The following is a 24,825-nucleotide window of genomic DNA, read 5'->3' as shown; positions in this document are numbered from 1 at the left end:
AGCGGCTGCCCCTTCCCTCGCCCAGGCAATGGTCCCGCAGGGCTCCCTGCAGCCATCGGGCCCAGGCACTCTGGAGGCAAAGCCCCACTGGGGCAGGTCGTGGGGCCCCTCTGGGGGAGAGATCCCGGAGCCCAAAGGGGAGCCTGGCTGGGGAGGGGACCTTGGTGAGCCAGAGGGACACTCCAGGCCTGCACCACTCGGGTCATGAACAACGTGCTCCCTCGGGGCCTTGCGGGGGGGGGGGGGCTGTTCTCTGGCCGGACAGTCGGGAGTGAGCAGCCAAAGGGAGGGTTTGCTCAGCTCCCCTCCAGCAGCCAGCTTGCCCCGGGGGCCGCATGTTCCCGAAAAGGCCTGTTGTTGGGTTGCCCACCACGGGGCGAGGCCCCCCCATTCTGGCAGGCGGCCGGCCCAGGCGCATGCAGAAACCTCCCCGAATGCCCCTGGCATGGCCCCTTGACGCTCCCGGGGAGGGCGAGCTGGCCCTGGGCCCGGCGGGCAGGACTGGGGTGCCCATGGTCTCGGGGTGGCCATGGGGAGCCGACGGGCAGGGAGAGGGTCTGGCCCCTTCTGTCTGCAGGTGGCCTCTGTTGATCTGGTCGTGGGCGGAGAACCCCCAGCTCCCTGCTGCTTGGTCCCCAGCCGGGCGGGGAGATCGGCGTTCCCCTCCCCGGAGCGCGGCCAGTGCTAGTCGCTGGGGCCAAAGGCGGCGTCTGGGCATGGAGCCAGGCCGGGCGAGCCCCAGCCCCGCTGCTCCCCAGCCAGCCGCTGCCAGGCGGCGCCGCAAGGGTTAAGCAGCTCGCAGGGGCTGAGCCAGCGCCGGCTGCCAAGGCAGGAGCCGCGTATAAAAGCAACAAGCGGCGGCGGCAGCTCCTCCAAGGCGCCCCGAAATATGGCTGAGCCGCTGTCTGGCCCCCGCCCCGCCGCCCTCTGAGCCGCCGCGCCCGGAGAAGCCGCAGCCCCGCGCCCTGCCCCGGGAAGCCAGCGCCCCCGGGTGATGCAAGAGGACACGCTGGGTGCCAGGAACCTGCCCGGCCCCGGATCGCTGCGCCCCGCGCCTCTCTCCAGCCCCGGCGGAAAGTGGCCGCGAGTTGGCAGCGAGCGATAAACAAGCGGCCCCGGAGCGCGGCCCCAGCCCTGCCCTGGCCCGGAGAGAGCGCGAGTCCCCGGACCCCTCCCCGGCGCCTGGGACTGACCCGGCTCGCAGCCCACCGGCCGGCCCGCCGCGCCCCGCTCGCCCGAGCGCACCTGGGGGACCAGCCCCGGCTCCCTCCTGCCTCCTCCCCCGCCCAGAGGCCGGTCCCGCTGCTCCGCTGCGCGGCGGATTCTATGGAGAGTCTGGAGGCAGGCGGAGCTGGACGCGAGGAACCCAAAGCCGGGCTCGGCGTGAAGCCCGCCTGCCTTGGAGCGGAGTGTAAACAGCGGGGAGCCAAGCCCTTCTGAGCCCAGCCTGAGCAGGCATCGCCCCGCTCATCCGGCCGGGGAGAGCGAGGAAGCGGTGTCGTCCCGGAGCAGAGACCGGAGTCACTCCCCTTACGGCGCTTCCAAAGTTTGGGGTCTGTTTTAACCCGGAGCCAAGCTCCCATCCGCGTCAGGGGCTGGCTTCTCGCTGCCGGCGAAGGGCGGCAGACGGACACTTTCCCCGGCTGCCGTGGGAACCTCTCGGCTCTGTCTTTGTGGCTCGTCCCCCCGGATCCAACAGCCAGAGATCCGTCCTCATCCAAGTGCCTTTGCCCCGCTTCCCAGCCCAGCTCTGCCGCTGGTCCTCCCTCCCCAGGAGGCATTTCCTTGTTGCTGCTTCCTGGTGTCTGGAGCAAGGGCGTGGGGCCTTCCTATTGCCCTGCTTCCCCCCAGAGCGCCCACCTGTGCCCAGTCCCCTCCTGCCCAGAGCCATCCATGAGGCAGCCCAAGGGCAGAGCTGTCTGAGCTTGGGGAGAGAGAAAGCAGAGCCCCCCACCGCCTCCCAGCTCCTCGCCAGAGGAAGGGTGTTTAGAGGGCATTTCCCATCCACCGAAATCTATGATCAGCTCGGTGTGTGTCTCATCCTACCGTGGACGCAAGTCTGGGAACAAACCACCCTCCAAAACATGTCTGAAGGAAGAGATGGCCAAAGGGGAAGAGTCGGACAAGATCACCATCAACGTCGGGGGCACCAGGCATGAGACCTACAAGAGCACCCTGCGGACCTTGCCCGGCACCCGCCTGGCGTGGCTGGCCGACCCCGATGCCCAGAGTAACTTTGACTTCGATGGCAAGAGCAACGAGTTCTTCTTCGACCGCCACCCGGGCATCTTCTCCTACGTGCTCAACTACTACCGCACGGGCAAGCTGCACTGCCCCGCCGACATCTGCGGGCCCCTCTTCGAGGAGGAGCTGACCTACTGGGGCATTGATGAGACCGACGTGGAGCCCTGCTGCTGGATGACCTACCGGCAGCACCGCGACGCGGAGGAGGCGCTGGACATCTTCGAGAGCCCCGAGCCCGGCGCGGGGCCTGGTGGCGAGGAGGCCGAGGAGGAAGGCGGCAGGGAGCTGGCCCTCCAGCGCCTGGGCATGGATGACAGGCCGCCAGGGGCGGCGGGGGCCACAGGAGGGGGTGGCTGCTGCCGCAACTGGCAGCCCAGGATGTGGGCGCTCTTCGAGGATCCCTACTCATCCAGAGCAGCAAGGGTGAGTTCGCAAGAGACACCCCAGGGGATGGGGCAGAGCGGGATCAGAGCAGGTGACATGCATTTGGTCCCCACTCATTGATCTACTCCATGGACTTGTTGGTTTGCCCCTTCATTCACCGGACCCCCCCCCCATGGATGCATTGGTGCCCCCTGTCATTCATTGGACTTCCTCCCCCCCATTGGTGCATTGGTTCAAACTTTCATTCATTGGACTACCCCCCCCCCCCATGGGTGCATTGGTTTGCCCTGTCATTCATCAGACCCCCCATTGGTGCATTGGTTTGCCCCATCATTTACTGGACACCCCCCATGGATGCATTGATTCCCCCCTTCATCTGCCCAACCCCCTGGGCGCATTAGTTCTCCTATTCATCTCCCCCTGAGCTGCCTTGTTGCCCTCCCCTTGGTTTCCTTGCCCAGGAGAAGTGCTGACTCTTCCTCCCCCCACCTCCATGTTCCATTCAAACTTCCCTGCTCCAGTTCTCTGCCGTGCGCCGGGGCATCGGCCACAGAACTAGCAGCAGCACTTGCCCCAGCAGCCCCGTCCTGGCCATCTCAGAGCTGGTGGGCACTGAGGGATCGTCAGGGTGAGTCTTTGCCAGCCCTGAGTCCTGGCAGAATTCCAGGCCATGCCAGAGGCTGCTGGGTTGTTTATCCAGTCCCCCTTGCCACGCTCCGAATCCACAGGCTGAGTGCAGTGTCTATCGTCGGGTTACAGCCGGGGTCTGGCCCTGGAGTGTTCCCACCCCTCCATGCCCACCGGCCTGGCCAGACTCACAACACGCCCCCGCCAAGCCTGGCTCGCACTCACATCTGTGCACAAGGAGGGGACTCATGCAAACACACCCACCCACACCCATCTGCACATAGTCAAACACACAGGCCATCCCCATACAAACTGCTCCCTCCCTCTGCCGCGCCATCGTCTGTAGCAATTAACACACATCCAGCCACACTGATAGACACCCCCATGTGCATTAGCACAGCCCCCTCTGTGTGTACACAGAACCACACCACATCCCACCCCATCCATAGAAACTCCCCTGCGCCCAGCGTCACCCTCACACGTGCCAGCCTGCGGCTCCCTTCACACACTCATCCCCAAGCCCACACACCACCAACACACACATGCCGCCACGCACAGCCGCATCCACCCGCAGCCACTCCTGTTCGCACCTCCAGTCCCCTGTTCACACCCAGTTCAGAAATACCAAGCGACTGACACGCCGGGGAGCTAAAAGAGATTTTGACATTTGGGAGGTGCAAAAAGAAACAACAACAAAAAATAGGCTCCAAGCTCCTGGCAGGAACCACACTCCCATCCAGAGCGAGGTGCTTGTCAAGAGTGTTTCCCTTCAACCGCAAGAGAAACCCAAGAGGCAGCTGAGGCAGAGGCTTAGGTAGCAACAGCCTTTCCAGAGAGTCCAGCTCCTCGGGAGCAAACCCGTCTGGTCTCAGGGCTCCCTGGTGCAGGAAGCGGCTCTCAACCAGACTCAGCTGAAAACAATTGCCCCCGGGACAAGGCTTCCAGTGGGGTGCTGCTGATGGCAAGGTGTATTTCGTGGTTGTTATGACTGCGCCGAGCCAGGGGTGTGACAGCAGGGCTCTGCCAGCGCCGGGAGCCTCAGGGATGTCTCGGTGGGAGCAGAGGCAGATGTCGCCCGTGCCATGGCTAGTCAGACAAGGGACTGTAAAAATGGCTCCTTCTAATCCTGGGTATGTGGCTTCAGTGACGGTGGGCCCTTTCGGTAATGCTTTCCAGTCCATTACCTCAAAGCGCCGGGTCGGAGTTTGGGACAGAAAACGATATTTTTTCAGGGAAACTGAGGCAGCGAGCAGCAACCTCACCTACTCCAGATCACTGCGAGCCAGGGCCAGAATACAGGCTCCTGTTCTGCAGCCGTGTCTGGGCCCCCCGGCCAGCACCTCAGAGTAATTGTGGGGGTGGTGAGAGGATCGGGAGAGGCCTGGGGCCGCACCCCAGCTGGCATGAGCGGTGGGGGTAGAAAGGCGCACTGGCCTGCGGCCGCCGGCGCCAGGGCTGCATTTCCAGCCCGGCTGTAGCTCAGTCACCTGTGCAGCGCCAGCTGTCGGGTGGTGGGTGAAGTTAGCGGAGCTCTGCCAGTTTACGCCAGCTGAGGCTCCAGATTGCTCTTTGGCACCTGGCAGGCGGGAGTGGGAGCATTTCAACATGGGCGTGGGGTCCGAAGCCCTTCTCGGGCCAGGCCTCGGCATTCCACCTGCTGGCCGACAGACACACGCTTCTGCCAGAGGCGCCAACTGCTGTGTGGGGGGTCCCCCCCTGCTCTGCCCCACAACACCATTTCCTCCAGCCCCAACTCCCCAGCACCTCCTGTAGGCTGCTGAACAGCTGTTTGAAGGAGGTGCTGGGAGAGGGGGAGGAGCCGAGCCATGGGGCTGCTGGGGGAGGGTTTCTATGTGGGGGGCCAAGCCCTGGAGCACCATGGAGCTGTCGCTTGCTGCTGTCTCCTGGCCTCCATGCTTGGGGAAGAAGGAACCTGAGTGGCCGTGGGGGGCCCTCTGACACCAGTGTTGACTTGGCCAGGAGTTTTGCAGCCCTTCACCCCGGGTGGGGCAGGAATCATCAGTGCTTGGCCTGAGCCTCCTCTTGCTCACCCGGGTGTGAGTGGGGAGTGACGCGCCTGCGGTCAGCGGTGTGACACCAGGGGAGCCGGAGAGGAGAATCGAGCCCCCCCCCCAACCCCGAAGAGCACCCGCCACTTTCCCGCAGCAGCATTACCGGGGTGGGTGAGACCAGAGTGTGGCCTGAGCTGCCTTCTCCGAGGGTGGAATTGGTTTGATTGGGCCAGGGGGAACTTCTGGAACCAGTCTGATTGGAGGTGACCCCCTGGAGCTACAGGGCCGTATGCTCAGCAGGTGTGAATCAGTGTAGTGCGACTGCAGCCTTCGCACTGTGGCTCTGGGCCCTTTGTCGGTGGGGAAGGGAGAGGAAGGATGATCTGTTATCCGCAGGCCTCGCCAGGGCAGCTCCTCAGTGAGTCTAAATGAGCATGGCTCTGCTGAAATCAATGGAGCTCTACTGATTTATGCCTGTCGTTAGGAGTAACCCTCCTGGCTCGTGCCTGGGAAAGTCTTTGCCCTGGCAAAGTGGGTGTAAAAACTTGACCAAGACAGAACCATAGAATCCTGAAACTGACAGAGACCAGGTCATCGAGTCTAGTCCCCGGCCAGAATAAACCATCCCTGACAGATTTAAGAGCAGGTTAGATGGACATATCTCCAGGAATGGGGATTCCACAACCCCAAGCAATTCATTCCAGTGTTTCACCACCCGGACAGGCAGGAAGTTTTTCCTAATGTCCAGCCTAAACCTCCTTGCTGCAGTTTAAGCCCATTGCTGCTTGTCCTGTCCTCAGGGATTAAGGAGAACTATTTTTCTCCCTCCCCTTGTAACACTCTTTTCAATACTTGAAAACTGCTCTGTCTTCTCCTTTCCAAACTAAACAAGGCCAATTCTTTCAGCCTTCCCTCACAGCTCATGTTCTCTGACCTTTCATCATTCTTGTTGCTCTTCTCGGGACCCTCAACCATTTCTCCACATCTTCTTTGAAATGCAGTGCCCAGAACTGGACACAATACTCCAACTGAGGCCTGACCAGCGCAGAGCAGAGCAGAAGAATGGCTTCTCGCATCTTGCTCACAGCACACCTGTTCATGCAGCCCAGAATCGTGTTGCTTTTTGTGCAACAGCATCTCGCTGTTGATTTGTATTTAGCTTGTGGTCACTATGACCCCTAGATTCCTTTCTGCGGTACTCCTTCCCAGACAGGTGGTGATGTTTTACACTGCGTGCTGGTGTAAATGGTGGCACAAGCGTAGTGGAGTTTGTCCCATTACCTAATGCTCATCTCACCCCCCTCCCCACCTTCCTGCTGTGGGAAAGGTATTATTGCCATGGCAACATTGGGGGAAACTGAGGCACTCTGGAATCACTAGGAGGACCAGTCAGCATCTCTGGGCTTCCTATTCTGTGCCCAGTTTCCAGCCCTCTCTCGATTGATGTAGCATCCTTCATCTTGAAGGATCCCAAAGGGTCTTACAAAAATGTGGATCAAATTCTGCTTTACTTAGGCCTGTGTAAATGCCAAATAATCCTAGTGGATTTCAAGCACTGTAGGTGGGAAGAATATGGCCTGTTATAGAAAATTGTCACCTACCACCAAAATGCAGCTACCTCTGTGGTAGAGCACGGCAGCACCTTACCAGCATGTAGTAATGTTCCCTGAAAGACGGGAGCAGGAAGTATCCAACAGCCACATGAAGCAGAAGAGAGAATGATAATGTTGCATTTGTTTTACAGTAGAGCCTAGAGGCCTTATGGTACCGGGAACGCTACAAATACTGTACAGCAAGACAATCCCTGCCTAGAGAACTTACGGTCTAAGGAGATACATCAAGTGAAGGAAGGATTACTATTCCCATTATGTCAAGCATCAGAGGGGTAGCTGTGTTAGTCTGAATCTGCAATAGTGGCGAGGAGTCCTGTGGCACCTTATAGACTAACTGAAGGGTTGGAGCTTAAGCTTTCATGGGCAAAGACCCACTTCGTCAGATGCATGTAGTGGAAATTTCCAGAGGCAGGTATAAATATGCAGGCCAGAATCAGGCTGGAGATGACCAGGTGGATCCAATTAGGGAGGATTAGGCCCACTTCTAGTAGCTGATCTGGAGGTGTGAATTCCAAGAGAGCAGACGTTGCTTTTGTAGTTAGTGAGCCATTCACAGTCTCTGTTTAATCCAGAGTTGATTGTGTCAAACTTGAAGATGAACTGTAGCTCAGCAGTTTCTCTTTGAAGTCTGGTCCTGAAGTTTTTTTGCTGCAGGATGGCTACCTTTAGATCTGCAATTGTGTGTCCAGGAACATTGAAGTGTTCTCCTACAGGTTTTTGTATGTTGCCATTCCTAATATCTGATTTGTGTCCATTGATTCTTTTACGCAGGGACTGTCCAGTCTGGCCGATGTATATAGCAGTGGGGCATTGTTGGCACATGATGGCATGTATTATGTTAGTGGATGTGCAGGAGAATGTACCAGTGACAGTGTGGCTGATCTGGTTAGGTCCTGTGATGGTGTTGCTGGTGTGTATATATGTGGGCGAAGTTGGCACCCAGGTTTGTTGCATGGATTGGTTCCCGAGTTCGAGTTATTATGGTGCGGTGTATAGTTGCTGGTGAGAATATGCTTCAGGTTGGTGGGTTGTCTGTGGGCAAGGACTGGCCTGCCTCCCAAGGCCTGTGAAAGCGAGGGATCATTGTCCAGGAGGGTTGTAGATCACTAATGATGCGTTGGAGAGGTTTTAGCTGAGAACTGTAGTGGTGTTCTGTTGGTTTCTTTCTTGGGCTTGTCCCATAGCAGGAGGCTTCTGGGTACATGTCTGGCTCTGTCAATCTGTCTCCTCACTTCCTCGTGTGGGTATCGTAGTTTACAGAATGCTTGTTGAAGATCTTGTAGGTGTAAGTCTCTGTTTGAGGGGTTGGAGCATATGCAATTGTACCTCAGTGCTTGGCTGTAAACAATGGATCGTGTGATGTTTCCGGGATGGAAGCTGGAGGCATGCAGGTAAGCATAGCGGTCGGTAGGCTTTCGGTATAGGGTGGTGTTTGTGACTGTCACTTATTTGCACCGTGGTGTCCAGGAAATGGACCTCCCGTGTAGATTGGTCCATGCTGAGGTTGATGGTGGGGTGGAAGCTGTTGAAATAGTGGTGAAATTCTTCCAGAGTCTCCTTCCCATGGGTCCAGATGATGAAGGTGTCATTGATGTAGCGTAGGTAGAGAAGGGGTGTGAGGAAGCGTTGTTCCAGGTCAGCCATAAAGGATATTGTAAATATTCCCATTGTAAAGGAGCTGAGGTAGAGAGAGATTAAGTGATTTGCCTAATGCCATGTAGGGAGTCGGTGGCAAAGCCAGCAAGCTAGGCCAGATGTTTTGAATTACTGGCTAGTGACTTATTCTATGTCTACACAGCAGTGTTATTTCAACATAATGGCGAGCTGGAGGACTTCTCACTCCAACTCCCGTCACCTTCATTTCACGAGTAAGGGAAGGTGGAGGAGCGCTCTTCCTTCGACTTCCTGCTGTGCAGACAGCACCAAAAGCCGAGAGAAGCTATTTCGACTTCTGCTGCACAACTGATGTAGCTGAAGCTGGGTCGCTTACTTTGACTTTTGCCCTGCTGAGAGGCAGAATTTTCCAATGGTTAAAGCAGTGGCATCGGACTTGGGAGAGCTGGGTTCAAGACTCTCCTCTGCCCTGCATTTAGCCTCTCTCTTGGTCTCAGTCCCCCTCCCGTACAATGGGGGGATGACTTGCCCACCCTGACAGGGGTCTGACTTGCGAGCCACTCAGCCACGCTGGGAACTGGGGCTATGGAAGCAGGGCGGCAGGGTCGCTCGGAGACTGTCCTCCCCGTGAGGATCTGCCGAGTCAGCCTGTGCCCGGGCTGGCGTTGCCCTGGCAAGGGAGAGGCATTCCCAAAGCGACCGTGCGGCTCAGGAGCCTGATGTGAGCTGGACCCTGAGTAAATGGAGGGCGCTCGGGTGCTGGTGGGGAAGCGACGGGCGCTGCGTCCCGGCAGGCCGCCGAGTGCGCTGCCCGGAGCTGAGAAGTAGATTGCTCTCCCAGGTGCCAAGCAAAAAGTCAACAGGGCGGAGGGAGCGGATTCCAGCTACCTGTTGCCTAGCTACAGGCCCGTTTCCTGCTGACTCCAGTCGTGTGGCCCCCGTTCACCAGAAGCACAAAGTCCAGGGTGGCTCCCAGGGTCTGAGGAGCGGATGGCTTCCGTCGCCCGCCTGGCGCTGTGGCCACCCCGAGCCAGTGGCTGGCCTGGTGCCTCCGTTGCTAGCCTGGGTCGGCCTGGGAGACCGTTGCTGCATCGCACGGGCAGGCACATCTGCTGGCTGCTCCATTTCAGCCCATCCAGCCCTGCCTTGCACGTCCGTGTGATTCAATCCCACGCGTCGGTTTAACCGATCACTTAGGATTAGCCGGAGAAACCGGTGCTTTGGATTTGTGCCAGGCCAGCTGCTCTGGTGATGGCAGGGCAGAAGCCAGCGATTTAGTTCACCTGGGAGCTTGAGCCTTTCCAGCCCAATCGCAGCTTCTCTTGCTGGGAGGTGACGTGAAAGGAGGCTGCCGTTCCAGAGCGGGGGGTGGGTGGGGTTAGAGTTAAGGGGCTAGAGGAAGGCGCCTGATTCCCCTCTTGCCAGTGTGGGTGTAAATCTGGAGTCACTCCGCTGGGCCCACCTCTCGCCCCCGTGTAAACGTGCAGGAACTGGGCTGAGCCTGCCGCGCGCCCTCCTGCCCCAGACTCCGCGGGTGCCGCTGGGCTTGCACCAGCGCAGAACGGGCGACTCCGCCCTCCGCGTGCCAGAGCCCAGCTGTGGAGTGGAAGGCCCCCAGGTCACCCAAGCAGCAGCCCAGACTTGCGTGCTAGGAACAGGTGGGCTCTCCCCCTCCTTGTCCCAGGGCTCCTGTGGCCGGGGGAGCAAGGAGCCCTCTTCAGGGCTGGCTGGCTCAGGGCCTGGCAGTGGCTTCCAGGGCTGACTGCAGTCAACACGGAGAGTGGGGGGAGCGGCTGAGGAGGCCCTACAAGCCTCCCCCCCAGAGCGCCAAGTCAAACCCGGCCCGGGGCAGCACGCAGCAGCTGCTGCCGGGGCCGGCGGGCTGGCTGAGAGCCAAGGGGAACTGACTTGACTGGTGCCCCCGGGACTTTCACTGCCGCTAGCCCAGGGAGAGCCCGCGTGCTGCCCTCACCCTTCTCTGGGGCTGAGACCCCCGGCAGCCCGCCTGGCACCTCACTGACACCAAATCACCACGGCAACCAAGAAGCCTCCATCCTCTTGGTTGCCGCCTGATGCGCCCTCGCGTGTCCTGCTCCAGCCGCCGCTGAACAGCCCAACCCCAGGCCTGGCCCTTGGCTGTGCAAGGGCAGAGGGGGTCGCAAGGGAGAGAACAGGCAGTTTCCCTCCAGAGGCAGCGGAGACAGCGGCCTGGCCTCTTGCTAGGGGCGCCGCATCTCTGCCCCGGCCCGCCAGCCACGAAGGGACCCGGCTGAGTTCCTGGAGCATCCAAGAGCCTGGCTCATGCCGGGAGAGTGTAGCGCAGGGGCGCAGGCCTTGGCACCATGGCTGTGGTATGGCTCTTCACAGAGCTTGTGGGTTTGGGGTTTGCTGAGCATTTCATTCTCCCTGCACCCTGGAGCTGGGCCAGGGGCTCCGCCTCTGCTTGCAAGGCTCTCCCACACGTTCAGCCTCTCTTCCCGGTGGTACGATGGCCCTGGCCCCCAGACCCAAAGCTCGGCCCATGTGACAGCCTCAGGGCCATGCAGGGGCACTGGGTGAGCCCCCCAACATATTGGGGGGGAAGTGGCTTGGGAACCGCTGTTGTAATGCAGCTGCCCTGCCAGTGCTGCAAGACTGCCCCTTGGTTTGGTGTCTGCCTCCCTTCTGGGGAGAGACCCTGATCTTTAGCTGGGCAGAACGGCAGCACAACAGGGGCAGCTGGGATGGGGAGGGGAGGTCTGGGTATTCTACCAAGCTCCACCCACAATAAGCCCCGCCCACATTGCAATGCAAGACGCTGCTCACAGTAACGCATCCGGATGTTCTAAGGAATGAGCTGATGTCTTCCCTTGGGCCCCCTTGGTAGGACTTAGACTTCTAGGCTTCTTGGGCTCAGGGCCTTCTTGAGTGTTGGGAGGAAATCTCCCACGTGCCACCAGATCCACCTGTCATAGGTCCACCCCCAATGTGTTCTTTCCCCTCCTGCAGCAAGGGGGTTCAAAACCGTGTTGACATCTCAGTGATGCTCACTGGGCATCCTGAGCCAGCCTCCCAGCGTGGCTCAAAGGCAGCACAGAGCCTGCCTGGAACCGGGACAGTCAGTGGCAACCAGCCCCTTAGGGGCCCCTGCAAGGCATTCCAGTCTTAACCCTGGTGTGACGTAGTGGGGGTACCTTGCTGGTTGCTATGCTGGGCAGTGGGCTGTGGGTGACCACCACTGGTTGCTGGCTGCAGCAGGGCAGGGGATGAGTCATTATGCAAGGGGGCTTCGAACCTGTCTGACCAGTGATCTCCCAGGGAGCGGAACAATGGGAAGAAGGGGAGTGGAGCCCTGGCTGGGGGCAGGGCAGGAAGTGAGTGAGTGAGGTTTTCTGGCTGGTATCATGGAGGAAGCAGCCTAGGCAACGGGCTGGGATTTAGGGACCCAGGCTCCCCCATCTCAAGGGGGGCTGAGGCATCCTAGGCCTGCCCGATAACCAGATTCCATCTGTGCTGTGCTGTATCCTGGAGAAGCAATAAACTCCCTCTGTTCTACTGGCTGGTGGAGTCTGTTCGTGTCATTACGGGGGTGCAGGAGACGGGAAAACCCCAACGTGCCGTCACACCTTGACATCACCAATTCCATGTTTTGCCATCGGGAATGGTCCCGGGGCGTGAGCTCCCTTTGCTCACACTGGGGCCTTGGAACAGCAGGCTGAAAAAGGAGCCCTTGGGGAAACAGCCCCACCCACACTTTGACTAGACAAAAGTCAGAGCCCCGGTAAAGATTATGGTCAGACCCTCAGCCGGCGTGAATCTGGGGCAGCTCCACCAGATCCTACCAACTGGCTGCCTTCTACTTTTAGAGGCTAGTTATACCCACCAGAACTGATCCTCATCTCCCCTGGCTGGATCTCAAACTGTTGTTGTGCCAATGTCTGAATCTGGATGTCACTGCAGATTCCTGCTGGTGCAAGAGAGAAAGCAAAATCCCATTTGTTTTTAGTGGTCTCTAGGGCTTGATTCAGATCTAAGTCACACTGGTGTAAATCTGGAGTCAGCCTGTTTGAAGTCAATAATTCTGGCCTGTATCTTGTTCATTGCCTATTGACTTCAACAGAGCCACATCAGTTTTCCCCAGCTGAGGACTTACCCTGGTGGTGGGGTAAGAGCCGATTGAGGTCTGCCACCTTTTCCATCTCTCTTGCACCGTCTTCTCCTGTGCACTGTGGGACAGTACCTTTCCCTCCAGACTGTGTGTGCACGACACCCCTTGTGAGGTGAGGTCATTCGTTTCTAGCTGCTGCCTTTTCCTTTGGGAGCCCCGGCTGGCGCTCTGGGGTACAGATCTTTGCAGCCTTCCGCCGCCCTTAACACTCCGCCCTGCACTGGTGTGACTGGGCGTAGCTTGAAGGAAGTGGAGGCTGACTCGCTCCAGCTGGGGATCTGGCCTGTACATTGGAACCGATTTGCAGCACCACGTCCAGAGAAGGTCTGACGTACAAACTGGTCCAGTTTCCTGCATCAGAAGAGACGAGTACTTGGTCCAAGCCTGCTCCTCTTTCAGCAGCGGGAGTGTTGCTATCAGCGCCCATGGGAGCAGCATGGGGATTGTGATACTTGCCACCAGAGGCTGCATGTCGCTTCCATGCAGGTGAGGTCCGTGCCAAGCGGGAAGCCAGTATGTTCTGTCAAGAGCAGCACTGGGGAGGATCCAGCAAGCTTCCTCAGTGGGGCTTTCCTGCCCAGAGGTGGTTCAGGTGCTCTGGATAATGGGCTCACCATGAGTGCCTCCTGGCAGGAAGGGGGGGCTGAGCCTGGCTGGTCGGGGAAGGAACCCCATCCTTCCACTGAACTTTTGCTTCCCATTCAATTTTGAGCCCATGTGCAGTTGCCTGGGTGCTGGATGGACGAGAAGCCTCGCTTCTTGGAGTTATCGTGGACAGTTCTCTGAAAACTTCCACACAGAGTGCAGCGGCGGTCAAAAAGGCAAATAGGATGCTAGGAATTATTAGGAAAGGGATAGAAAATAAGACCCAGAATATCTTACTGCCCCTGTATAAAACTATGGTACGCCCACATCTTGAATACTGTCTACAGATGTGGTCTCCTCACCTCAAAAAAGATATTTTGGCCTTGGAAAGGGTTCAGAAAAGGGCAACTAAAATGATTAGGGGTTTGGAATGGGTCCCATATGAGGAGAGGTTAAAGCGACTGGGACTTTTCAGTTTAGAAAAGAGGAGACTGAGGGGGGATATGATAGAGATCTATAAAATCATGAGTGGTGTGGAGAGGGCTGATAAAGAAAAGTTATTTATTAGTTCCCATAATAGAAGAACTAGAGGACACCAAATGAAATTAATGGGTAGCAGATTTAAAACTAATAAAAGAAAGTTCTTCACACAGCGTGTAGTCAACCTGTGGAACTCCTTGCCAGAGGAGGCTGTGAAGGCTAGGACTATAACAGAGTTTAAAGAGAAGCTGGATAAATTCATGGAGGTTAGGTCCATAAAAAGCTATTAGCCAGGGGATAAAATGGTGTCCTTGGCCTCTGTCTGTCAGAGGCTGGAGAGGGATGGCAGGAGACAAATCGCTTGATCATTGTCTTCGGTCCACCCTCTCTGGGGCACCTGGTGCTGGCCGCTGTCGGCAGACAGGCTACTGGGCTAGATGGACCTTGGGTCTGACCCAGTACGGCCGTTCTCATGTTCTTATGTTCTTATGTTCCTGTCACGGTTACTAGAAGTGCTTTGCTAAGCATTGGAAACCAGCAGCAGAAGGGTTAAAGGGGGGAGAGGAAAGCCAGATTCTTCCTATGGGCTGCCCCAAGACTCCAGAGTCCTCCCAGGGCAAACATTGCTCTGGAACAATTGTAATTGGTGCCTGTTCTAGATGAGCATACCATTAATTCCCTGCCCCCAGTGCCAGCTGTTGCACAGGCTCCATCCTTTCCCAGCCCCCCTTCCCCGTTCAGAATGGGGGCTGGGGGGCAGCATCCTACATGGACACAAGGACCGGGAGCTGGGGAAAATTGCTATTAGAGAGACCTAGATTGGCACCATCTGAAAATCTGGCTGACAAATTTCAGAGGATTCTTACACGGGAGTTACAACCCCTGGGGGAGCCAAAAACGAATTTCTCTGTTCTAATGGAAACCCAGACAGATCCTTAACTGGGAGCTGTGAATAGCAGCATGATCAGTTACAGCAAGAGATGTGGCATTTGCATGCAGAGCAATTGAAGGCTTTTAATTGGTGCTGTTACGCCAGCCTTTCATGTGAATTCATAATGGACACTTAAACAAATCTGTTACTAGCGGCAGTTCCATCTCCTCCCCCCACAATGACTGTGGCATGATACACCCACTGGCATGTAGCTCTTGTACATGGTCCTGGCCTGCCCTGGAAACTAGGGTCTATCCCCCGGAAAGACACAGAGCATGGGGCTGGCATGTTTCCCAGCGCGCGGTCCTCAGCGCTCCTCTGTGGCCAGCTCTAGCCCTGGGAGAGGAACGGGATGTCCGGTTTTAGCTGGAGCTGTGTGGATTTCCATCAGCTGGAGAGCTGGCGCATCTTTCCTATGGCCGTTCTGCACTGCCCGTGTTAGCTGAGCCTTCCATCTGGGAGGGGCTCATCTGCCAGCGAGGGATAGTCCATTGGCCGGGGATGCAGGAGGCCATTATTTTAGCTCCAAGCTGCTGGGCTTCCTTCCCTCCGTGCCTCAGTTTCCCCATCTCTAAAATGCGGATGGTGATACTGCTCTTCCTCTGCAGACCGTTTTGAGATTGCTTCTGAGCTGTGTGTGAGAAGTGGTTTTACTGCGAGCAGGAACATCACATGGATTTCACTGACACTGCCAAATGGCCCCCTGACAGCTCACACCCTGGAGTCTCTTTGGGCTTGGGGCCAGGTATCACCCCTGGGCATAGGCTTCGGTGCAGATTTGGCGCCAGGGCTGGGTTTGGATGAGAGCACAGTGGGAGGGGGTCAAAGCCTCTCCAGGCTGGAATGCCAAACGCCCTCCATTCCCATTCAGACACCTGGAGGAAGTGGGCAGGACCCAGCTGGTCCCTGTGTTCTCAGTAGGGTGGAGGAGGGGATGCATGAGGGGCAAGCCCAGTGTTCTCATTGGGAGCTGCTGCAACCTGCCCTCCTGAATTTCTGCCGAGAGGCCTCCAGCCAGAAAGGTTCTGACTGAAGGGAGCTGCTGCCATTCATTAAACCCAACCGGGTGACCACCCTAGTGACTGAACCTGGGGTCTTCCAGCTTTATCGCCAGATCACTGTATGCCCGGGGAAGGAGACGTTATCACACTACACGCCAATTACTTGGGGGCTTATGATCTTACAGGGGTCTCATGAATTTTAATGTCTCATGTGGCGCTGTGAGCTCAGGTGGACCAAGAGAGACGCCGAGGACCAAACCTACCCAGACGACCTTAGCCCCAGAGACTAGCTGTAGGCTCAGGGTCTTCTTTTTTTATGGGTCGTGCTGGTGACATTTTGAAAGCCCTCGAGGCCTAAGTCCTATAAACTATGTCACCCCCCCACCAGCCACAGTGCCAGCTCCCCGTGGCTTCTTCCGCCCATCACTGCTCCTCCACCAGCATGCTCGGGCAGGGGTGGCTTTGTGACGTGCTGAACCTGGGAATGGCCCAAGAGCCACCAGGAAAGCCCCAATCTGATATGAAGAGGAGAGCTAGGAGCAAAATGCCCTGAAATTGGGATCATCTTCCTGGCCCTAGTGGCCTTGATCTTCAGCACCAGGCTGGGTTCGGAAGGGCAGCAGTTGCCATGGCAACAGGTACCGTGTCCTAGGTGTCACTGGTGGTGAGGTGTCCTCTCCTGGGCTGTGAGCTCTGGCAGGGCAAGCGTCCGAAGGGCGGCAGTTGCCATGGCGACAGGTACCCAGTGTCCTAGGTGTCACTTGTGGTGTGGTGTCCTCTCCTGGGCTGTGAGCTCTGGCAGGGCAAGCGTCCGAAGGGCGGCAGTTGCCATGGCGACAGGTACCCAGTGTCCTAGGTGTCACTGGTGGTGAGGTGTCCTCTCCTGGGCTGTGAGCTCTGGCAGGGCAAGCGTCCGAAGGGTGGCAGTTGCCATGGTGACAGATACCATGTCCTAGGTGTCACTGGTGGTGAGGTGTCCTCTCCTGGGCTGTGAGCTCTGGCAGGGCAAGCTTGCAGGCTCCGCTCGGGTGGGGAGACAAGAGCAGGGCTTGGGTCCGAGGGGTGTACAAAATACCACACCAGCAATGTCCTGCGCTTGAACCCCCACTCAGGTTTGGATGCGGCAGGTCTCTTTCCTCCTGCCCCCTTGTGGCGGGTGGTCCAACGGGGAAGGGCTCCCTTTCCTGTCTGCCCTGGGGGTGCCCCTAACCACTGGGTCCATTTCCTCCCGCAGGTCGTTGCCTTCACCTCGCTCTTCTTCATCCTGGTCTCCATCACAACGTTCTGCCTCGAGACGCACGAGGCCTTTAACAGACACGTCAAGGTGAACGAAACAGTGGTGGTTGGCAATACCACAACGGTCCTGGTGACGCACAAGGTGGAGACGGAGCCCGTCCTCACCTACATCGAGGGGGTGTGTGTCTTGTGGTTCACGCTGGAGTTCCTGGTGCGAATCATTTGCTGCCCGGATAAGCTGCTCTTCGTCAAGAACCTGCTCAACATCATTGACTTTGTGGCCATCTTGCCCTTCTACCTGGAGGTAGGCCTCAGCGGCCTGTCCTCCAAGGCCGCCCGGGATGTGCTGGGCTTCCTGAGGGTGGTCCGTTTCGTCCGGATTCTCCGGATCTTCAAGCTGACGCGGCACTTTGTGGGGCTCCGGGTGCTCGGCCACACGCTCCGGGCCAGCACCAACGAGTTCCTGCTCCTCATCATCTTCCTGGCCTTGGGGGTTTTGATCTTTGCCACCATGATCTACTACGCGGAGCGGATTGGGGCCAAGCCATCCGACCCCAGCGGCAGCGACCACACTCACTTTAAGAACATCCCCATTGGGTTCTGGTGGGCGGTGGTCACTATGACAACCCTGGGTTATGGTGACATGTATCCCAAGACTTGGTCAGGCATGCTGGTTGGGGCGCTGTGTGCCCTGGCCGGGGTACTCACTATCGCCATGCCGGTGCCTGTCATCGTCAACAACTTTGGGATGTACTACTCCCTCGCCATGGCCAAGCAGAAGCTGCCAAAGAAGAAGAAGAAGCATATTCCCCGCCCGGCTCCGCTGGACTCCCCCACCTACGGCAAGTCAGAGGACAACTCTCCCCGCAACAGCACACAGAGCGACACGTGCCCCCTGGCAGCAGAGGAGGTGGTGGTGGAGAGAAAGCGATCAGGTGAGATGCAAAAGCTCAGCTTCATGAGAGCTGGAGGGGGAGGAGGAAAAAGGACTGGGATGTAAATCCCACCTGGTGGAGACACACAGGTGGGGGGCAGGGTTAGCGGATGGCCGTGGTCAATAGAGATGCTCCAGAGTCGCGCTGGAGTGAGAGCAGGATTTGCCCGGTGCCATCACCTCCGGGCCAGACTGTCCCGGGGGCCGGCAGCTCTTGGCTCTGGAGTTTGGACTAGGGGACTCCAGACAGGCAGCTGGCTCAGGTGGCCTCCTCACTAGGGAAGCAGAATCCCTGGAACACAGCTAGGTACTGTGCTGCTTCCGCTCTCATGCAGCATAGAGCAGAGAGAACGCACCGGGGCTTCATCCCTCCTGCGGCCGCTGGGGTGACACAGGTAACCCCACAAGGCGGGGCTGGCTGATTGAAATGCCACCAGAGATGAGAAGCTGCCCCAGTATGGGAACCACGTTGCCTAGATCCAGGGACAGTGTAATTCTGCGCTGCGGGCTGGCATGGCGGTGCCACTGCCTAGTGTGTGAAATGCTCCCCACTGTTAACAGAATCCATCGGCAGCTTCTCTCCCTGCCACTGCGCTAACCTAGCCTGAGCGTGCTGGCTGCTAGCGAGCTCTGTGCGCTAACCTAGCCTGAGCGTGCCGGCTGCTAGCGAGCTCTGTGCGCTAACCTAGCCTGAGCGTGCCGGCTGCTAGTGAGCTCTGTGCGCTAACCTAGCCTGAGCGTGGTGGCTGCTAGCGAGCTCTGTGCGCTAACCTAGCCTGAGCGTGCCGGCTGCTAGCGAGCTCTGTGCGCTAACCTAGCCTGAGCGTGCTGGCTGCTAGCGAGCTCTGTGCGCTAACCTAGCCTGAGCGTGCCGGCTGCTAGTGAGCTCTGTGCGCTAACCTAGCCTGAGCGTGGTGGCTGCTAGCGAGCTCTGTGCGCTAACCTAGCCTGAGAGTGCCGGCTGCTAGCGAGCTCTGTGCGCTAACCTAGCCTGAGCGTGCCGGCTGCTAGCGAGCTCTGTGCGCTAACCTAGCCTGAGCGTGCCGGCTGCTAGCGAGCTCTGTGCGCTAACCTAGCCTGAGCGTGCTGGCTGCTAGCGAGCTCTGTGCGCTAACCTAGCCTGAGCGTGCCGGCTGCTAGCGAGCTCTGTGCGCTAAACTAGCCTGAGAGTGCCGGCTGCTAGCGAGCTCTGTGCGCTAACCTAGCCTGAGAGTGCCGGCTGCTAGCGAGCTCTGTGCGCTAACCTAGCCTGAGCGTGCCGGCTGCTAGCGAGCTCTGTGCGCTAGCCTAGCCTGAGCGTGTCGGCTGCTAGCGAGCTCTGTGCGCTAGCCTAACCTGAGCGTGCCGGCTGCTAGCGAGCTCTGTGCGCTAGCCTAACCTGAGCGTGCCGGCTGCTAGCGAGCTCTGTGCGCTAACCTAGCCTGAGCGTGCCGGCTGCTAGCGAGCTCTGTGCGCTAACCTAGCCTGAGCGTGCCGGCTGCTAGCGAGCTCTGTGCGCTAACCTAGCCTGAGCGTGCCGGCTGCTAGCGAGCTCTGTGCGCTAACCTAGCCTGAGCGTGCCGGCTGCTAGCGAGCTCTGTGCGCTAACCTAGCCTGAGCGTGCCGGCTGCTAGCGAGCTCTGTGCGCTATCCTAGCCTGAGCGTGCCGGCTGATAGCGAGCTCTGTGCGCTAACCTAGCCTGAGCGTGCCGGCTGCTAGCAAGCTCTGTGCGCTAACCTAGCCTGAGCGTGCCGGCTGCTAGCGAGCTCTGTGCGCTAACCTAGCCTGAGCGTGCCGGCTGCTAGCGAGCTCTGTGCGCTAACCTAGCCTGAGCGTGCCGGCTGCTAGCGAGCTCTGTGCGCTATCCTAGCCTGAGCGTGCCGGCTGCTAGCGAGCTCTGTGCGCTAACCTAGCCTGAGCGTGCCGGCTGCTAGCGAGCTCTGTGCGCTATCCTAGCCTGAGCGTGCCGGCTGCTAGCGAGCTCTGTGCGCTATCCTAGCCTGAGCGTGCCGGCTGCTAGCGAGCTCTGTGCGCTAACCTAGCCTGAGCGTGCCGGCTGCTAGCGAGCTCTGTGCGCTAACCTAGCCTGAGCGTGCCGGCTGCTAGCGAGCTCTGTGCACTAACCTAGCCTGAGCGTGCCGGCTGTTAGCGAGGTCTGTGCGCTATCCTAGCCTGAGCGTGCCGGCTGCTAGCGAGCTCTGTGCACTATCCTAGCCTGAGAGTGCCTGATGCTAGCGAGCTCTGTGCGCTAACCTAGCCTGAGAGTGCCGGCTGCTAGCGAGCTCTGTGCGCTAACCTAGCCTGAGAGTGCCGGCTGCTAGCGAGCTCTGTGCGCTAACCTAGCCTGAGCGTGCCGGCTGCTAGCGAGCTCTGTGCGCTAACCTAGCCTGAGAGTGCCGGCTGCTAGCGAGCTCTGTGCGCTATCCTAGCCTGAGCGTGCCGGCTGCTAGCGAGCTCTGTGCGCTAACCTAGCCTGAGCGTGCCGGCTGCTAGCGAGCTCTGTGCGCTAACCTAGCCTGAGCGTGCCGGCTTCTAGCGAGCTCTGTGCGCTAACCTAGCCTGAGCGTGCCGGCTGCTAGCGAGCTCTGTGCGCTAACCTAGCCTGAGCGTGCCGGCTGCTAGCGAGCTCTGTGCGCTAACCTAGCCTGAGCGTGCCGGCTGCTAGCGAGCTCTGTGCGCTAACCTAGCCTGAGCGTGCCGGCTGCTAGCGAGCTCTGTGCGCTAACCTAGCCTGAGCGTGCCGGCTGCTAGCGAGCTCTGTGCGCTAACCTAGCCTGAGCGTGCCGGCTGCTAGCGAGCTCTGTGCGCTAACCTAGCCTGAGCGTGCCGGCTGCTAGCGAGCTCTGTGCGCTATCCTAGCCTGAGCGTGCCGGCTGCTAGCGAGCTCTGTGCGCTAACCTAGCCTGAGCGTGCCGGCTGCTAGCGAGCTCTGTGCGCTAAACTAGCCTGAGAGTGCCGGCTGCTAGCGAGCTCTGTGCGCTAACCTAGCCTGAGAGTGCCGGCTGCTAGCGAGCTCTGTGCGCTAACCTAGCCTGAGCGTGCCGGCTGCTAGCGAGCTCTGTGCGCTAACCTAGCCTGAGAGTGCCGGCTGCTAGCGAGCTCTGTGCGCTAACCTAGCCTGAGCGTGCCGGCTGCTAGCGAGCTCTGTGCGCTAACCTAGCCTGAACGTGCCGGCTGCTAGCGAGCTCTGTGCGCTAACCTAGCCTGAGCGTGCCGGCTGCTAGCGAGCTCTGTGCGCTAAACTAGCCTGAGCGTGCCGGCTGCTAGCGAGCTCTGTGCGCTAACCTAGCCTGAGCGTGCCGGCTGCTAGCGAGCTCTGTGCGCTAACCTAGCCTGAGCGTGCCGGCTGCTAGCGAGCTCTGTGCGCTAACCTAGCCTGAGCGTGCCGGCTGCTAGCGAGCTCTGTGCGCTAACCTAGCCTGAGCGTGCCGGCTGTTAGCGAGGTCTGTGCGCTATCCTAGCCTGAGCGTGCCGGCTGCTAGCGAGCTCTGTGCGCTAACCTAGCCTGAGCGTGCCGGCTGCTAGCGAGCTCTGTGCGCTAACCTAGCCTGAGCGTGCCGGCTGTTAGCGAGGTCTGTGCGCTATCCTAGCCTGAGCGTGCCGGCTGCTAGCGAGCTCTGTGCACTATCCTAGCCTGAGAGTGCCTGATGCTAGCGAGCTCTGTGCGCTAACCTAGCCTGAGCGTGTCAGCTGCTAGCGAGCTCTGTGCGCTAACCTAGCCTGAACGTGCCGGCTGCTAGCGAGCTCTGTGCGCTAACCTAGCCTGAGCGTGTCGGCTGCTAGTGAGCTCTGTGTACTAACACCTAGTTTGTCAATTGGCCTGGAGTCTCCTAGCACCGGCATGACTTTGCCGGTGGCTATCGAAAGCCCCCCTGCGACTGTAATCAGACAATTTAAGAAAGTGACATGGTGTCATGTTGTGGGGAAAAAATCTCTGGACTAGCTTCAATCCAAGCTGGGGACCCTAACAAGCGCACCAGAGCGGGATGGGTTACCCAATTTACACGTACCAGTCGAAACCAAGTCAAACCGAGAAAGGGCAAACAGCGTTTTTATGCTGTTGCCACAAAAGTCAAAATGGTTCAATGTGACTTTTTCTTGTTGAAAAATGTTGCAGTTGATGCTGATCCTGGCAAGCACGTTGGTTTGGGCAAAATGGTATTTTCCAATGGAAAACTGTTGTGTCGAAAATTTTCCCACCAGCTCCGCTTGTATCTAACGGAGCCATTTAACCCTTTGCGCTGCTTTCTCCAACCTTATTCGCGCCACACAGCTGCCAGCCCTGGGCATCCACGCGTCTTTGGTTCCCAGCCCGCCCCCAGGGGACGGATTAGGGAGTAATAGATGGAAATCGCTGGTGCGGTGTCTTCAGAGCAGAGCCTGTCACTGGAACCCCGGGGCTGCTGATTGCTCCTGATTTGTGCTGTATCTCTGGTGCCAGCGCCTGACAGCAGTTAAGAGCTGTGCGTTTGTTGCCTGGAGGTTGCCTCTCTCTGGGGTTTCTTGCTACAGGCTTCTGGCTGGCAGAGAAGGACTCTGTAGCCTCCACGGGGAGCCTGGCAGTGCAACAGTGCTTATGGCAGAGAAGAGAGTCCAGAAAAGAGACAGCCGTTCTCACTACACCCCTCCTTCCTGCCCTCCCGCAGAGCCCCGGGGCTCTGCTGCCCACCGGTGCAAATCAGAGCAGCAGGATCGACTTCACCCCGGCTGTGCCCAGTTGCATCAGCGGAGCCCAGCCCCTGAGGCGCATCTCCAGCTGTGAATGGCAAACAAGCTGCATTTAACGTGCACAAAGGGGTTGGCTTCGGTCCAGAGCAAGACCGGAAGAGCCGTCCTCAGATTGTGTTGGTGGCGTCCCCAGGCCATCCCGGTCGCTGGCCCAGATCCGTCTCGCTCCGCTCTCAGGGAGGGCAGATCCCAGCAGCTGGTGGGCTGGGTGAAAGCGCGTTGGCTGGGCCTCAGTCCAGTTCCCAAGCTGGTGTTTACACTGCCAAGTGAAGGGGTGATGGTCGCAGGAGAGCAGAGGTGGTGGGGTGGGCATGGCCCACAGGCTGGCTACCAGAGTGCGGACCCCAAACCCGTTCTCTGGTGACGAGCCCACGCCAACATGTCGACTCTGCTATTGCTACCTGTGCCGGCTAAGCCAAGGTAACACGGGTGCCAACCGGATGGACAATCACCCCCCATTGCAGCGTAGACGTACCCTCTGGCGCTAGCCTGCCGGGCACAACAGGCCTTCTTGCTGGCAATCTCGGCACAGAAAACAAGGACTGAGCGGGCTGTGGGGCTGGTGCTGTCAGCTGGCCATTGCGCTAGGGTTTGTGAGGGACGCCGGCCCTGCTGTTGCCCCTGGCATACGTGCCCCACGGAGGAGTCTGCCCCCTCCAGGCCTGTTCACCTGCGGTCTATCCCCAGTGCCAAATGCATACCATGTACAGGGCCAGCTGGTGCAAACTGCTGCAGCCCCACTGAAGTCAGAAGGGACCCCCGAGCAAGGATTGGGCCCCGCTCTGTTCTCTCCTGGGTGTGGGGCAGGGTTGGCGACAGGCCAGTGTTTTCTCCCAGAGCACCTGGGGCAGTTCCTGCTTTGCACCCCACATGGACCATTCTCGTTCTACGCTGACACTTGCCTGCCACCGGACCCAGCCCTCAGCCAGACCCCTGGGGCAGCTTGGGGCAGCGGTACAGGAGCTGGGGGCAGGCAGGTGGCTGTTGGCTGCAATTTGGAGCCACCTCAGGACTGGGATGGGGTTTGAGCCCCACGGCCAGGTCCTCGTCCGGTATAAACCAGCACCCCTCCGCTGGCGTCAAGAGACCCCAGAGCGACACGGTCCCATGCAGGCAGTGGAGCCGCTCTGTCTGCCGGGGCCTGGGCTGTTGTTTTGGGAAGGTCTGGGGAACAGGCCAGCAAGCCACGTGGCTGTTTGAGTGCCACGGCCACCCCGCGGGGCGGTTCCTGCCCTGAGGATGGCACGCCGACTTGTGCCCCTATGGGGGGAAGCCAGGCCTGTCACCCCCACGCCCACAGCGGCAGGAGCAGAGCAATTTGGATTGGGCTTGCCAGTCTCTCTGGAGAACTGATATTTGTTCCCCTCCCCCGCCGGAAGACTCCAAGCAGAACGGCGACGCCAGCACGGTGCTGTCGGACGAGGAGCAGCCCCTCTCGGCGGTGCATGAGGAGAAGCGGCCCATGAGGCGCTCCAGCACCAGGGACAAAACCAAGAAGGCGGCCACCTGCTTTCTGCTGAACGCCGGCGACTTCTCCTGCGCGGCCGACGGCAGCGTCCGGAAAGGTACAGGCGCGGCGGCCGGAGCGGACGGGGGGGAGATGGAGGAGAGGGACGAGGAGGGATGTGCAAGGGCTGATGGGGGGGCATTTCCCTGTCATTTCCCCATTCACCCCCTGGCAGCCCCCGTCTCCTGCCCTGTGCTTCCATCGGCCTACATGACCCTCTTCCACCTCCCCTGTCTGTCCCTGGGGTTGCTGCCTTCCCAGCCGCTCCACCTCGTGCTGCCTTGGTGCTTCTGGGCCAGCCAGGACCCCCTCTGGGCTTCCTTTCCCCACACGTCCCGGTGTTCTCTGGGTCCTTCTGCCCCGCCCACTTCTAGTGGCTTCCCTGGCCACAGCGCTGCCAGACCTGGTTCTTCCTTTCTGCCGCACCTCATCGTGTGTGTGCACGGGGTGCGCAAGCCACCTGCTCAGCACAGCCCGGTTACGCTCCTTTGCATGGAGACTCAGGCCTGCTGGACCTGCCTCCCCGCCAGCGGGGCTACCCACGTGTGAAACTGCCCAGCCGCCAGGATCTGCTCTCCTCTTCCCAGCTGTTGACTTTTGTGCCGGCTTCCTTCGCCCCTCCACCTCTGCCCTTGTCCGTCCCTTTCCTGCCTGACCATTCCAGTGCCGCTCATGGTGCCGAGAACTCAGCGTTTCAGCGAGCGCGGGCAGAAATGTTTTCGAGCACAGATGTGGGGGAGGGGCAGGGCTTGGCCAAAATGCTGCCAGTTTGCCACTGAAAAACCAGAAATTAGAACCGGGA

General features: G+C 59.0%; 1 protein-coding gene across 1 annotated transcript in view; it reads left to right on the top strand.

The window, feature by feature from the left end:
- The first annotated feature begins 638 nt into the window (after positions 1-638).
- KCNC4 (potassium voltage-gated channel subfamily C member 4) overlaps positions 639-24,825 on the top strand; it is a 47,294-nt gene continuing 23,107 nt past the window's right edge. Inside the window, exons 1-3 of the mRNA XM_006132408.4 lie at positions 639-2,667; positions 16,873-17,809; positions 23,896-24,081. Of these exons, the coding sequence (XP_006132470.1) occupies positions 2,017-2,667; positions 16,873-17,809; positions 23,896-24,081 (1,774 nt within the window). The 5' untranslated portion in view covers positions 639-2,016. The remainder of the gene's footprint in view (positions 2,668-16,872; positions 17,810-23,895; positions 24,082-24,825) is intronic.

This window comes from Pelodiscus sinensis, chromosome 27 (genome assembly GCF_049634645.1).
Source record: "Pelodiscus sinensis isolate JC-2024 chromosome 27, ASM4963464v1, whole genome shotgun sequence".
In the NCBI taxonomy this organism is placed as follows: domain Eukaryota; kingdom Metazoa; phylum Chordata; order Testudines; family Trionychidae; genus Pelodiscus; species Pelodiscus sinensis.
This window is presented reverse-complemented; position numbering and strand designations above follow the sequence as displayed.